Source organism: Saimiri boliviensis, chromosome 8 (genome assembly GCF_048565385.1).
Source record: "Saimiri boliviensis isolate mSaiBol1 chromosome 8, mSaiBol1.pri, whole genome shotgun sequence".
In the NCBI taxonomy this organism is placed as follows: domain Eukaryota; kingdom Metazoa; phylum Chordata; class Mammalia; order Primates; family Cebidae; genus Saimiri; species Saimiri boliviensis.
The window spans coordinates 14,894,713-14,909,354 of NC_133456.1; the positions used below are offsets into that span (position 1 = coordinate 14,894,713).

At 58.2% G+C, this 14,642-nt stretch overlaps 1 protein-coding gene across 1 annotated transcript; it reads left to right on the forward strand.

The window, feature by feature from the left end:
• Nucleotides 1-3,721: 3,721 nt before the first annotated feature.
• MYL3 (myosin light chain 3) lies at nucleotides 3,722-9,203 on the forward strand. The gene is made up of 7 exons (XM_003926276.3): nucleotides 3,722-3,930; nucleotides 6,174-6,201; nucleotides 6,321-6,470; nucleotides 7,451-7,624; nucleotides 8,618-8,695; nucleotides 8,805-8,846; nucleotides 8,974-9,203. The coding sequence occupies exons 1-6, from the start codon at nucleotides 3,796-3,798 to the stop codon at nucleotides 8,831-8,833; spliced, it is 594 nt and encodes a 197-aa protein (XP_003926325.1). The 5' UTR covers nucleotides 3,722-3,795; the 3' UTR covers nucleotides 8,834-8,846; nucleotides 8,974-9,203.
• The last annotated feature ends 5,439 nt before the right edge of the window (nucleotides 9,204-14,642 follow it).

Here is a 14,642-nt window from a genome sequence, read left to right on the forward strand (position 1 = left end):
GCCCATGCTGATCTGGAAATCTGTCAGCCCCTGTCCTGGGTCCTGGGTCTGGGATTTGGGTTTGCAATCCTGGAAGTCTGGATTTAGAGTCCTGGGGCTTGAGTCCTGGATCTGGGTCTGGGTTTAGAATCCTGGGTCCTGTGTCTGGGGTCTGGGCTCCAGAGTCTGGGTTGAAGGTCCGGGTTTGCCATCCTGGGTCTTGGGGTCTGGGGTCAGGGTTTGGGTGCCAATAACCGGGTCTAGGTCTCCACCACGGGTTCTAGTCCTGGAATCTGGGTTCTAGGTTCTGAGTTTGGGACTCATATTGTGAGACCTGAGTCTGGGGTCTGAGCTTGGGGTTCTGTGTTCCTGATCTGGGGTCTGGGTTGGGATCCGGGGTTCTGGGGTTTGAGTTCAGGATCCAGAGTTTGGTTCCCATCCCTTCTACGCCCCCTGCTGGCTGGTCATGGTCCAGTCACTGCTTGTACCACGGGGGTCGCCCTCACTTCTTTAGGCTGTGAAGAGCACGCCTGAATTGGGGTGGGCATGGGGAGGTGGTGGGTGGCCTTGGGGGTAGCTGCTGGCTACACTACTGTCCCACAGTGCCCTCTGCACTGTCAGTCAGTCGGCAAATCTCCCCATCTCTCTGGGCCCACTCCAGGGACAGAGTTTAGCAAGGGGTTCCAGTACCTCTGTGAGAGGAAGGTAAACTGAGATATTGGGACTCTTGTTCATCCAGCGTTTATTGAGTGCCTGCAGTGTACCAGGTCCTGGGAATATGCAGCTGTGGAAGAACAGAGCACTCCTCCCTCCCGTGATGGCTGACATTCGTAGGAGGGCGGACCCACGGAAGCAGCCAGGTAACAGGAGCCCGGAGTGGCCGGCACCCCTGCCGTAGTCCACAGGCCCCTCAGAACTCAGGGCCCACCTCTTCCTGCATTCCCCTTGGCTGGGGGAACGGGGAGGTAAGGTGGCTGCCTGAGAAGGCTCTGGGACATGGTGTGTGCCAGCCTACAGCAGCACACTGGGGTGCAGTTCAGACACCAGAGCTTCGGGAGCAGAAGGGGTAGGACCGAGACCCCCAGCCCCAGCTCTCCAGGCCCCTGAGGCCTTGCCCAGATCCTGCCTGCTAGGCTGACTCCTGAAGGGCACAAAGCTCAGGCTGGGACATGGGAGACGGGAGTGCCATCCTGCTGCCCACTGCTCTCACCCTCCCTCCCTCCACCCCCACCCCCTGAGCACCTTCCTGCCCTCTGTTCACCCCTGCCTCTCTCCCTGCCTTGGTGTGCCCGAGAGGGCTCTGGCTGGTCCTGTAGAGTCCTGGGGGCTGGGGAGACGCTATAGATTTAAGGGTGGGCCTGGGGGTGAGCCCTGGCCACGGTTGCTCTCAAGCCAGGTGCGGCAGGAGCACATCCGCCCTGAGTGTGACGGGAGGGCCGAGCCACTGCCCTGCCCCTGCCGCTCAGGTGGAGGAAGGGGCACCGTGCGGCTCTGGCTGGCGGCAGACCCGGACACTGAGGCCCGGGACGCTCTTGTCACTGACTTATCCCCGTTTGGGCCGAGGTTGGGTGGTTTCCAAGGGACAGGAACGGTGTGAGGATGAAAGAAATGGATGGGAGAGGGGCCTGTGTGTGTCCTCCGCCCTGGGCCTCCGCTTCCCTCACGATGAAATTGTGAGGAAGGAAATTGGTCTTGCTGGTGGTGTCTGTGGGTGGCGGGGGCACCCGTATGACTTCCAGAGCCCGTTGTCCTGAGGGTCGGAGGGCCTGGGCAGTGGGGCCTCCCGGGGCGGTCTGCGTGGCCCTCTGGCTGTCTCCTCGTCTTGTGGTATTTCTGGCTCATCTCTACTGACCCTCCCCCACCCCTTTCTTTCTCAATACTCTTGCCAAACATCTGGAAGAAAAGTGAAAAACTTGCCCCCCCTCCAGCCCCGGATGTTGTCAGATTTCCAGATGTGGCGTGTTCTGCCCTCCAGATGAGAGGCAGAGCGCGTTCCAGTCAGGAGCAGGCAGGCCCCAGCCCCGGACTGCTGTCCCTTCCCAGGAGGTGGAGTAACAGGACGAGGGACAGCGCTCGGCAGGAAGAGGGCAGGGCGCAGCAGGTACGGGGCCCTGGGCCCCGCCACACCCTCTCAGCCTCAGGCTCAGCCCCTCCCCCCGCCAGGGAGATCCCTGGCGGGGGGAGGGGGGCACTGCCTCTGAAGTTTCTATCAAAGGCTCCAGGCACTTAAAAATAACCAGGAGCACCTCCTTCCTACCCCCCAGGCACAGAGACTGGGCAGGGGACAGAGCCCAATGTGTTTGCAAGATGCGCCCACTGTCGGCGTCCCCGTGCGGGAAGCCTCGTGCCACCTCGGGTTTCTCACCTCTCCAAATAGTGGTCCAGCCAGGCTGCACTCCACCACTGCCATCTGCGGAGGGCTGGGCCTTGGGATGGACCCTGAGGGCCGGGCGCTGCAGGCTGGGCGCTGGGGGTGGGCACTGAGTGGTAGGAGCTGGGGCTGAGCATCCTTGCATTGGGGCAGACCCTGCTTGGCAGTTTGGGGTCCCTCAGAGAGGCAGACCGCAGACTGTCTCAGAGCCCCTGCCAGAAGGGTCGGCAGAGGGCAACATGGGACGGCGGAACAGCATCGGAGAGAGCTTTCTGGAAGAGGGCCAGTAGAGCCGGGCCTTGAATGTCTCAGGCAGACGGGGCAAGGGCACTCTGGGCAGAGGGCGCAGTGGGGAGCCAGGCCTGGGGTGTGGAGGGAAAGGTAGATCCCTGGGAGCCATAGAGAGGGGAAGTAGGAAGCCAAGGGAGAAAGCTGAGAGGCTGGCCCCTGGGCCCGGCAGGGGCTGAAGAGGGAGGCTGCTGAATTGGCCTGGGGGGGCTGCGATAGAAGGAGAAGCATCCATTCTCTTGGCCTTTGTGGGGTTCCTGGAGACCCTTGGACCCATAGTCAGGGCCACAGCTGCCAGCCGTACCAGACACTCACACACAGACACGTATAAACACCCAGACATAAACACACAGAGGCAACACCCGCGGACACACTCACATAGACGGACACACACATAAAGACCCAGACCCACAGAGACAGCATGCAGACACACAGACCATCCCCCACACAGACACAGATAGGAGCACACACAGGCACACACACAGCCCCGCACCCAGACAGCACACACGGGTGTACCCAGACCCCTCCACACAAACACAGACACACGGAGACCCACCGACCCACAGACATCCTGACACAGACACACAGAGACAACGCACACACACACACGCTGACCTCCCCCTTCCCCGACATAGACACGGTCATAGACACAGACACAGGGGACTTTGAGGCACGGATGGGAGCTCAGGTTCAGAGGTGCCCTTAGGTCACCTTAGTCCTTCTGGCCCCAGCGCAACACACAGCACACGCTTGGTCCAGCCTTCTTCACCTCTCCGACTTCCGGACCTTCGGAGGGCAGCGGGGCCCTGTGTGGGTATGTGTGAGTGTGCAGATGAGTGTGTGTGTGTGTGTGTATGTGTGTGTTAAGCTGTGGCCTTTGTCCTCCTCCCCCCCTCCCCCTTCCCAACAGGTGATTGGGAGGAATGGAGATCCCTCCTCCCCTACCCATTCCTGAGCCCTAACAATGCCCTCCCCAGGCCCCAAAATAGCCCCTGAGCCTAGCTGATGTCCTTTTATGGCCCTGTCCCTGTTGTGCACTGCAGGGGTGGGGCTGGGGTCATGAGGTACCCAGGCAGGATAAAGGCCTGGGCGCGGGGCTCACCTGCCCTGCTTTCTGCATCCTTCTCTCCACATCCCTCTCTGTGCTTACAACCCCCATGGCCCCCAAAAAGCCAGAGCCCAAGAAGGATGACGCCAAGGCGGCCTCCAAGGCAGCTCCAGCTCCAGCTCCTGCACCTCCCCCTGAGCCTGAGCGCCCCAAGGAGGTGGAGTTTGATGCTTCCAAGATCAAGGTGGGTATGGGAGCTGGGTTGTGGCAGCAGGAGCAGGGCAAGTGAGCGGATCCCAGGGTGGACCCAGCAAGATGCAGGCCAGGCTCTGGAAGTGAGCACTGAGCTGAGGCTGGAAGCTTCTGTGCAGAGGTCAGACAAGCCCTGCCTGCTTCAGGCATCAGAAGGGCCGAAGCAGGAGGGATGCTGGTCAGACATTAGGCAGGACTCCCGTGGTACTGCTGAGAACTAAGGGTGGAGTTTGAGACTGGACTGGCTTTTTGGTGGTTTTGGAAACGGACTCTCCCTTGCCTTTCTTCCTGGACTTCTCACCCTTGGGGAATCCTGGAGCCAACTGGAGCCAGGCACGGATTTTCCTTGTTCAGCTGAGGGGTCCCCAGTCCATACACGCTCCTAGGGTGGATGAGATGAGGAGTAATCAAAAGCAGCGTCCCTGTCCAGGCTGGGTCTCGCTCAGGTCACTGAGCCCAGAGCTGATAGAGCACTTCCGGCCTCAGCTTTTAGGTAGGGAACTGGAGGCACCAGCTGGGTGGGGACATTCTGGAAGCTGTGCAGGAAGCTGGTCATGGAGCTGTGACCAGTGGCCCCAGGAGCCCTTCCCCAGCTGGGAAGCCTTTCTCAGACTCTAAAGTTGGAGGGAGCCATGACTCGCACCTGCGGCATCTGCATAGCAGCACGCACCCTGTGTCCTGCCTGCTCCCTGTTCTTGGCTGGGACCACTGCCGCTCTGGCTGCCTCTGCAGGAGCCCTGTGGAGCCCTCCCTGTCCCCGCATGCCCAGCAAGACCCACATTCCATCTGTGCAGTCTTGCTTCCTATTCATGAGCCTTTCCCAGAGGCACCTACCCTGTCCTTCGAGGCATGGGTTCAAATCCCAACTCAGCTCCATTTTACTTGGCAAGTCCTTTGCTGCTCTGAGGCTTGGTTTCCTCAGCTGTGAAACAGACCAGTAAGTCCCTTCTTGCAGGGCAGCTAGGAACCATTCAGAGTATATGCACCTGGAGTTGGCCATCCCGGGTCCCAGGCTTGCATTCTGCAGGCCCCCTGGTGAGGCTCTGATCACAGCCAGGGCCCATGGTGGCATTATCCTGTCTCGCCAGGCCTGAGGTTGGCACAGATGCCTCTCTGAGAGGTGACGACAATGCGACCCCTCGTGTACCCCCTTTCCTCATCCCCAGCTGGCAGGTGAAGGGCAGGGAGTATTTGCCAGGAGCCCAGAGAACCTAATCTCTGCAGGCTTCCTGGTTGAGAGAGCTCTCAGAGAGCCAGGAATGACAGCCTGTTCTTTCCAGCACTGGGTGGAGCCAGAAGCCAGGAGGGACAGCCACCGCAGGGTGGCCCTGGACAGGGTGTCTCTCTGTGCCAGCATGCACTGTGGAGGTTGGTGGGTCCCCGAGGCAGCAGCCATGGGAGAGGCTCCAGTCACGCCCCTCCCCCAACTCCCTTCCCTCCCATGACCTTGACCTTGGGGCAAGTGACTGCAGTGATAAAAATAGACCTGGTATCCGGTGAGGAGGGGGACACTGGATCCTGGGAAGCCTCTTGATTGACGTCAATCAAGGTGGCCCCAATGTGGCTTCAGCAAACACTCAGCAGCACTGCCCCGGCCCTGTGCTGTCCTGGGGTGTGGGAGCTTCCTGGGGCCCACAGACAGCGTGAATGAGAAATAGGTATAGTGGGGCCGGTGAGTGATTGCCTGGTCTTGAGGGCTTAAGGGGCTCTGTGAGGGCAGACACATGTGGACACCTGCTCGCACACACCTGTGCGCCTGTGCTCATCCCCGATGCTGCCACGAGCCCTTGGCCTGCACTGCCGCCCTTACTCGTCCCGCCACCCGGGCAGTCCTTTGCTGACAGTCCTGCCCATCAGGCCCCAAGCAAAGCCAGCCTGACTGGGGCCTGCCGCTTAGGGTCCATCTGCCCAGAACCAGGAGCATCAGGTAAGGCCCAGGCTGGCCTGAGTCCTCAGGCACCAGGCCTCCCTCCTCACTTCTACCCCTGCCAGGGTCCACTGAGCCTCATGGCTGGGGGTACACAGACTTCAGGCCTTCTGCCTGGACAGGTGCAAGGAGGCAGGAGGGCGTCAGGGTGGACTGCAGGAGGTCCTGGGCTTGCAGGCTGGGATGCTGGAATGGGACGGGCTGAGATAGCAGAGGGGCTGGGGCCTGGGCTGGCCATGGAGTGCCCAGGAGGAGGCGTGGCTCCACCTTTTGAGACAGGCATCTGAGTCTTTGGCATCTCTTTTCAGATCGAGTTCACACCTGAGCAGATTGAAGGTGAGCAGGGGTTGCAGGATTGGGCTGGAGTTCCCTGGTCTGAGGGTCCTGCCAGGGGTGTGGGGAGTGGGGTAGGCTGACCCAGGGAGTGTCTGTGGCTCACTGCCCTCTCCCGGCAGAGTTCAAGGAAGCCTTCATGCTGTTTGACCGCACACCCAAGTGTGAGATGAAGATCACCTACGGGCAGTGTGGGGATGTCCTGCGGGCGCTGGGCCAGAACCCCACACAGGCAGAGGTGCTCCGTGTCCTGGGGAAGCCAAGACAGGAAGGTTAGTGCTCCTGTCTGAGAGCCCCTATCGTGCCTGTCCCAGGGAGGCTGCCAGGGTGGGCTGCCATCCATCCTTTGGGGTAGCATGAGAATCTTTCCTGACATCCTCCCATTGTCCCGGTGAGGACGCCGAGGCCAGTCACAGGGCAGTGCTGCCCAGGTGGCAAGCAGTACTGGTTTGCTGACGCATCTGGCTCGATGTTGATTTGCCAGGCCTCCTGGTCACAGGCACTGACACCTAGGGAGAAGTGAGAAGATTGAGCAGTGGCTCATGCCTGTCATCTCAGTGCTTTGGGAGGCACACTTGAGGACAGGAGTTCGAGACCAGCCTGGGTAACATTGTGAGATTCCATCTCTACAAAAAATTAAAAATTTAGCTTGGCATGGTGGCAGTGCCTGTGGTCCCAGCTACTCAGGAAGCTGAGCCAGGAGGATCCCTTGAGCCCAGGAATTTGAGGCTGCAGTGAGCTATAATCACACCACTGTATTCCAGTCTGGGTAACAGAGCAAGAAGACCCTGTGTCTAAAAATAAATAAATAAATAAATAACATTTCAAAGCTAAAAAAAAAAAAAGGGAGCGGGGCCCAGGCTCTCACCAAGGGTTCAAAAGTCCCAGGGAAGGTCTCTGATTGGCCTACTTGCTCCTGACCAATTTCAGGTGGTGGGGAGTGTGATCCATAAGAAAATTACATGAGAGGAGGACTGTTTCCCAAAAGTAGGGCAAGGGGTTTTGGGCAGAGCCCGCTGCGGTGGTGCATGGCAGCAAACTCCCTCTGTGAACAGCAAGAGGCTGTGGAAACAGTGCATTGCTCAGCAGACTGTAAAGTACCTTGCGATGGTAGCTTGCTTTTAAATGGCAAACTGGTGCAGACTGCTTTGGGAACTGTGTGTGGGGGGGCGGCTAGCTCCTCATTAGCAGGCACAGGGAGGGGTGTGCCCACCCCACTTAGACCCTGGAACCCGGGACCATCTCTCTGCAGAGCTCAATACCAAGATGATGGACTTTGAAACTTTCCTGCCCATGCTCCAGCATATTTCCAAGAACAAGGACACGGGCACCTATGAGGACTTCGTGGAGGGGCTGCGGGTCTTCGACAAGGAGGGCAATGGCACTGTCATGGGCGCTGAGCTTCGTCACGTGCTGGCCACACTGGGTGAGGGCAGCCTCCTCCCCAACCCTGACTCCCTCCGGGGGCATCCTGGGAGAAATCACTCTGTCGCCCCCCGGGTCTGTGTCCTATCGGTGAAATAGAGAGTTACACAGTCAGGGAGCCTCAGTGGCAGATGACAGAAATGTTATTTAGGAGGAGAATAAAGGAGGCACGCTGGTGCAGCTCAGAAGGGGGGTGACATCAGCTCTGGGGACAGAGTAGGGCAGGAAGGTGCATTGGATCAGTTCCATCCTGGTGGTCAAATTCTAGGGCCACAGCCCTAAGTAGTCAATCAGATCGAGTGCCTGCCCCTGGGAGGACCCTGACCTCTGTGGGGCCCTCTGTACCTCCCACTTACACCTCCACCATCAGCTGCCTGCGGCAGGGGGCCCCTCTTCAAAGTGATTTTTTCCTGCAGCAAACATTTCAGCCCTGTGCTGGTCTCTCCTCTCTCTCTCTCTCTCTCTCTCTCTCTCTCTCTCTCTCTCTGTGTGTGTGTGTGTGCGTGAGCGCGCGTATGTCTAGAGGTGGGGGTGGAAAGGGGCAGCTGCAGCTGGGACTTCGATGGGGGGCCAGCACACACACAGAAGTACAGAGACAGGAGAATGCCAGACTTGGGGAGCAGTGGGTGGTCTCTAGGTCCCCTCCACCATCCTCTCCCAAGGTCCCAACTCCACCCCATGGGCCCTTCCTCTAGATTCAAGGGGCTGCCCCAAGGGACTGCTTCCAGGGAGGCCTGACTTCCTCCTGTGGAGGGACCCCCTGCCAGCCTAGGGGGACAGAGGACAGCACGTACTGCACCCCAGGCCCTGCCCTTCTTAACTTGTCACTGATTCTCCTGGCTTCAGAAATGGGGTGATGGCAAGGTCTTGTGAACAATGCTGGCTGTGGGAATACTGGAGAGGCTGAGCCACCGTCTAGAGGGCTTCAGTGGGTGCCCCCACCCTGTCACGCCTCTGCACGAATGGTGCTGACTCAGCCTCCCACTCCTGCCAGGTGAGAGGCTGACGGAAGACGAAGTGGAGAAGTTGATGGCTGGGCAAGAGGACTCCAACGGCTGCATCAACTACGAAGGTGGGCTCAGTGGGGCTGGGGCTTCTGGGAGGGGAGCGCTGGGACCCAGGCTCCCAGCCGTGGCTGCCCCGTGTTTTGCCCCTGCCACTCACTCTCCTTTTGTTTCCAGCATTTGTGAAGCACATCATGGCCAGCTAAGCCTCCTGCCCAGGTGGGTGCCCACTCCCTCCCAACCTGCTGCTGCCCCTCCCCACACTCCACCAGCTGCAGTGCTCAGCTGACATCCTGCTGCCTCCATCTACCTCCTCCTCTGTCACCTGCACTGCCTTTGCTCTTAGGGAGCCCAGGGAAGGCTGTGCTGGGGACGTCTCATCTCCCATGTGTGATGCTGACAGCAGCGGCCTGGAGTCATGGGAAGGAGGGGAGCGTATCGAGACTCCTGGACAAGCCCTCAGACCTCTCCACGTGGCTGCCATCTCTGGCCCCTCTCAGACCGTACTTACCTGTGACTGCAACCCCGTCCCCACCCCACGGGCCTCATGAATAAATGGCTTCTTGCCGGTCTTGCTTTCTGACTTCCTTCCCTCCCGCCCCTCCTGTTTTTTCTTCCTTCCTTTCTCCCTCCCTCCCTTCCTACCCACATCCCGCCCTTTCTTCCTTCCTTCCTTCCTACCTTCCCTCCCATGCTCCTTCCCTTCCTCCCCTTCTTCCCTCCCTTCCTTTCTCCCTTTCCTCTTCCCCTTCTTCCTTCCTTTTTCCTTTCTCCCTCCTTCTTTCTTCCCTCCCTCTTTCACTCCTTCCTTCCTTCCTCCCTCCCTCCCTCTCTTCGTCCCTCATCCCCCCCCCTTCCCTTTCCTCTTTCTCTCCCTTTCTCCTTCTTCCCTCTCTGTTGCTCTTGGCTTGCCTCTGTGAATTCCGTGGCCCATGGACGCTGGGCTGGAGGGGGCTGAGCTGGAGGAGGCCGAGTGCTTCTCCGCTGCGCTTGTCCCCCGACCTTGTTCTGCAAGAGGCAGCCATGCTGGGGCCGCTAACAGGGATACAGGCTGTTGGGGGCCTGAGAGCACTGTCTGAGCTGTCTCACTCCATGTCTACCAGTGGGGTGACCACAGGGCACTGGCCCAGAGGCCCCGCTGTCATAGGAGGGAAAGCCGAGGCTGAGCACAAGGAATGGCCTTGCCTGAGTCACATTGGGAATGGGTGGCAGGGCAGGAGCTAACTCTGTCCCCAGGCTGTCAGAGCTGAAGAGACCTTACCCCTTGCCCTGACTCAGATGGGGAAACTGAGGCACTCTGCCAGCAGTGTGGCTCTAGGTCAGAGGTAGAGAGACTTGGTGGGGCCAGCCCTGGGCTCCTCAGCAGAAGATGGCATGAGCCCACTGCGTGGTGGAGGGAGGTGCACACGCCTGCAGACCCCTGCTCCTTCCAACTCCTGCTCTGAGGCCAGGGCCCCTCCCCTGGGTCCTGGAGCCTGATGAGGCTAGAGAGGGGAGGCTTCCTGGAGGAGGTGATCCATGCAGGCTTGATGTGAAGGATGAGAAAAGCCCTGCAGAGAGGCTGGGGGCCCCGGATATAGGGATGTGGGGGAGATCAAAGGCTTTGAGTGGGGAGTGGGCCACCCTGGATGGGTAGCACCTTGCAAGCCAGGAGGACACAGGAGTCAGGGCAGCTCCACGGGGTGCCTTTCCATGGCTTCGTGTGGATGTGCGTGTCTGCGTGGCAGGGGGATGTGGTAGGATGAGAGTGACTTGGAAGGCTGTGCGTATCAGACTGCCCAAGGCGCTGTGTGGTGTGGGGAGTCCGGAGCCAGTGTGAGAGCGGGTGTGTGTGTGTGTGGATGGGGGTTGCCAGCATGTGTGAGAGACAGCGCATGTGAGGGGTGAGTGTGTCTCAAGAGTTCATTGCATCGTTCTTTCATTCTCTCAGCATCTGCCGAGCGCCGACTGCGTGGCAGGCTCTGTTCTAGGTGCTGGCGATGCCACAGTGGAGAAGGCAGTGGAAACCTTTGCTCTTGCGGAACTCACGCAGACCAGGCAAATCCCAGCAGTAGAGTGTCGAACAGTGCTAAAGGTAGAGAAGGACTGACAGCGGGGAGGGCTGTGGTGTGTGTGTGTGTGTGTGTGTATGGATGTGCGTGTGAGCCGGGAGGTGGATGACATGGTAAAGAATGAGGTCAGGGATTATCTGAGCAGGAAATAGTTGGGCAAAGATTTAAAAGAGAGAAGATAATATTTAGAATCTATAAAGAACTTCTATAATTCAACAACCCCACTCCCTGCCCAAATAACTCAATTAAAAAATAGGCCGAGGACTTGTATATATACATTTCTCTAAAGAGGATATACAGGCTGGGTGTGGTGGCTCACGCCTCTAATCCCAGCACTTTGGGAGGCTGAAGCAGGCAGATCACATGAGGTTAGGAGTTCAAGACCAGCCTGGCCAACATGGCGAAGCTCCATCTCTACAAAAATTCAAAAATTAGCCTGGCATGATGGCTGGTGTCTGTAATCCCAGCTGCTTGAGAGGCTGAGGCAGAAGAATCGTTTGAACCCAGGCCTTGTGGGGATGTGTGGGGAGGTTGCAGTGAGCCGAGATCGTGCCATTGCACTCCAACCTCAAAAAAAAAAAAAAAAAAAAAAAAAAAAAAAAAAAAAGAGGATATACAGATAACCTATAAGCCCATGAAAAGATGCCGAACATCACTAATCATTGGAGAAATGCTAATCACAACCTCACACCCATTAGGATGACTGTTATAAGACAACAACGGAAAATAACGAGGGTTGCTGAAGATGCAGAGAAATTGAAACCCTTGTGCACTGTTGAAATTTGAAAGTAAAATAGTGTCCCCACTGTGGAAAACAGTATGGCAGTTTTCCACAGAATAGAATGACCAGATGTCCAGCAATTCTATTTCTGGGCATATACCTAAAACACTCGCGAGCAGGGTTTGAACAGGTGTTTGCACATCCACATTCACAGCAGCACTATTTGGAGTAGTGAAAGGTGAAGCAAGCCGAGTGTGCATGCAGGGTGAATGGGTAAGCAAGCGTGGTCTGTCCACAGGGAGCATGACAGCCTTGCACAGAGAGGGCATGCCGACCTGCAATAATTGGGCGAAACTTGAGGACGTGACGCTAAGTGAAATGAGCCAGGCACACACACACGCACACACACACACACACACACACACACACACACAACTGTACAAGTCCACTTATCTAAGGGTCCTAGAGTAGCCAAATTCATACAGAGAGTAAATGGTGGAGGCTGGGGGAAGGAAGACGGGGCATTATTGCTAAAGGGAAAGAGGGGCAGATGGAGTGTCTTAGGCTCGGCTCCCACAGAAACAGACCCCGAGACAAGGATGAGAGTCTCCTGAGTTCAAGGACACCTGCAAGTAGTCTCCTTGGAAGGTGATCCCAGGATCATGGGAGGGGGGGGGAAGGGGCCTGGGAAGGAAGAAAGCACCTCAAATGGGTGCATGCAGGGCAGATGACACTACGGGCAAAGGGGTCTCAGCCCTGCTGGGAACCTCCGGGAGATGGTGGCGTTGTCCTGCTGAGGGATGAGGAAGGCAGACTATCTACAGACTCCCACCTGCCGCTGGCTGGGCAGGGCCCCTGGGTGGGCTGGAACATTCCTGTGTGGCACCTCAGCATCCACTTCAGGAGGCTGTGTGGGCATCTGAGGGAAGACATCCTGGCAGAGGGCACAGAGGCCTGATGATGGGAGCAAGGAGTGCCATGGAGAGGGACAGATTCTGAGTCAGAGAGGTGAGGAAGGCTGCGACATGCACCCTGGGGAGGTGTTTTTTCCTTGCAACCCTGGCTACTGTGTGGAGAAGAGACTGTGGAGTCCGCAGGAGCAGCAGGGAGGCCAGTGAGGAGGGTCCAGGAGAGAGGAGACGTGGGCTTGGCCCAAGGTGCTGGTGGGGGTGATGGTCCTAAGTGGTCGGATTCTGCGGCTGTTTTGAAAAGACCCTCAGCAACATCTCCAGCAGATTTCAAGGCTTTCTGGTTCATTCCTCTCCAGCCTCAGATCTGATTCAGGGGAAGGAGTCATGGTCTGCTCTGCCATAGTTTACCACTACGGCACTGAGAGGTGCACAGTCTGTCCACGGGTGGGGCAGATGAAGGCGCCCTGGGCCCCGTGGCAGTGCACTCGGCCAATGAAAGCATCTTCACGTGCATGTGTGATCTTGGCAGGTTCTGGCCAGCCATCCTGGCCCATGAGAGATTGAGGACCCTCACAGAGGGGAGCAGGTCCCAATCAGGCTCCAACTCCATCCTCCTCCTGGGCAGGGCACCACCTGAGGTGGCTGACACCTTCCCGGGCAGCCCCCAGCTCCTGCCTGTCTGGTGCACCTTGCTCCTGAATACCAAGCCCAGAAGAGTCTGCAGAGGAAGGAGTGGCCTCAGCATTTTCTTTCTGGGTATGCCCGCCCTGGGCTGGAGCCCTGAGCAGGGACTGTACTTGCTGTGCCATCTCCAGCAACGAGTGGCCTGCATCCAAGTTTGCACGTGTCTCAGTCCTCAGGCATACACGTCCCACTCTTTCAAGAATGACTGCCCTTCCAGTTTCCAGGGTGTCCTGCAGTACGCCCAGGCCTTCCCCAGACATACCCTCCTTCTTGCAGGCTCCCCTAGTTCCTGGGAGCTGCTGTCCCACTCAGTTTGGCTTGGTGGTAGAAGGGAGCATCTTGCAATTCCCTCCTGACATTCGCAGCCCCCAGTCTTCTTGTGTGGCTGGATGGGGAGGGGTTGGGGGCCCCTTAGTCTGCTAGTGAGGGCAGGGCTGGGGCTGCTGTCTGATGAGTCCCGGCGGGGGCAGTTTGGTTCCGCTCGCTGCAGCTCAGATCCACTTAGAATGTGCCTCTGGCCCAGCCGTGGCCATGTTGCTACCCCGAGGCCATTTACCTCCCATATGTGGCTCTTCTGACCACGTGTTCCTGGCCTAGGGTCCCTGGCTGTGGGTGCAGGCATCCGAGTGGATGTGTGGAGGCACCTAAAGGTGAGCCTTCTCCTTACTCTGCACCCTCCCATCCTGGCTGGGTGAAATGTGTACATAAGGCCACAGTGTGCACGTATGCCTGTGTATCTGTGTCTGTGAGTGAATGTGGGCCTGTGCTTTCATGTGTATTGTGTGTGTATGTCCATGTCTGTGAGTGTGCAGTGCCCATTTGTCTATGCATATGTACATGTGTGTTGGCTGCTGTGTGTGCATGAGTGTGCGTCTTTGAGTGCATATCTGCTGGGGGGGGGGTCTTTGCTGAATCAGCACCAGTGCTGGGCAGGCGGCACTGCCAGACGGGCTGTGGCCTCCCCACAGTTGCATAAACACTGGTCCCAGCTCCCCCCTCAAGCAGGGTGGTCCAGCCTGTGGCCCTGAGGCTGGTGGAGAGGAGTGGGAGGGGGCAAGCGGTTTGCCCTGGGTCCACCTTGATACCCCCCCATGCCTCAAGTGCCCAGCCATGTGCCCCATAGGTCTGGGGTCTGTTCTGGGGTCTCTCTGTGCCTCACTTTCCTCTTCTGGCCTGGGGCCTCATCTCTGAGGTCTCCTCAAGGTGGCAGGAGGAGCCACCTCTCCAGTCCGGGTCCAGGCCGAATCACAGGGTCAGTGGGCTGGCCTGGGGCAGAGCTCAGCCTCAGCACCCCAGGCAGGGCCAGGCAGTCCCCTCGAAACTGGAAAACCTAACTCAGAAGGTCCAGTGACATTGCGGGAACAAGGTTGGGATGGGCCCTTGGAACTCACTGCTTCAGGGCAGAATTTGGGGATCTGGAACTTGCACACAAAGGACAGAGAATGATGGGAGCTGGGCCTGTGACGGGCTCAGAACAAAGCGTCCCTCCACTGCTCAGATGCTCCCGCCTGGACACCTGGGGCTCTTGCTAGCCTGCTGCACCCTGCGTCCTCTTTTCCTGGGATCCTGGGGTTACCACTGGGACATGAGTGAGACGGCATGGGGTGAGGGTGCCAGGAAGGCCAGAAACCCAGGCCAAGGTAGAAAG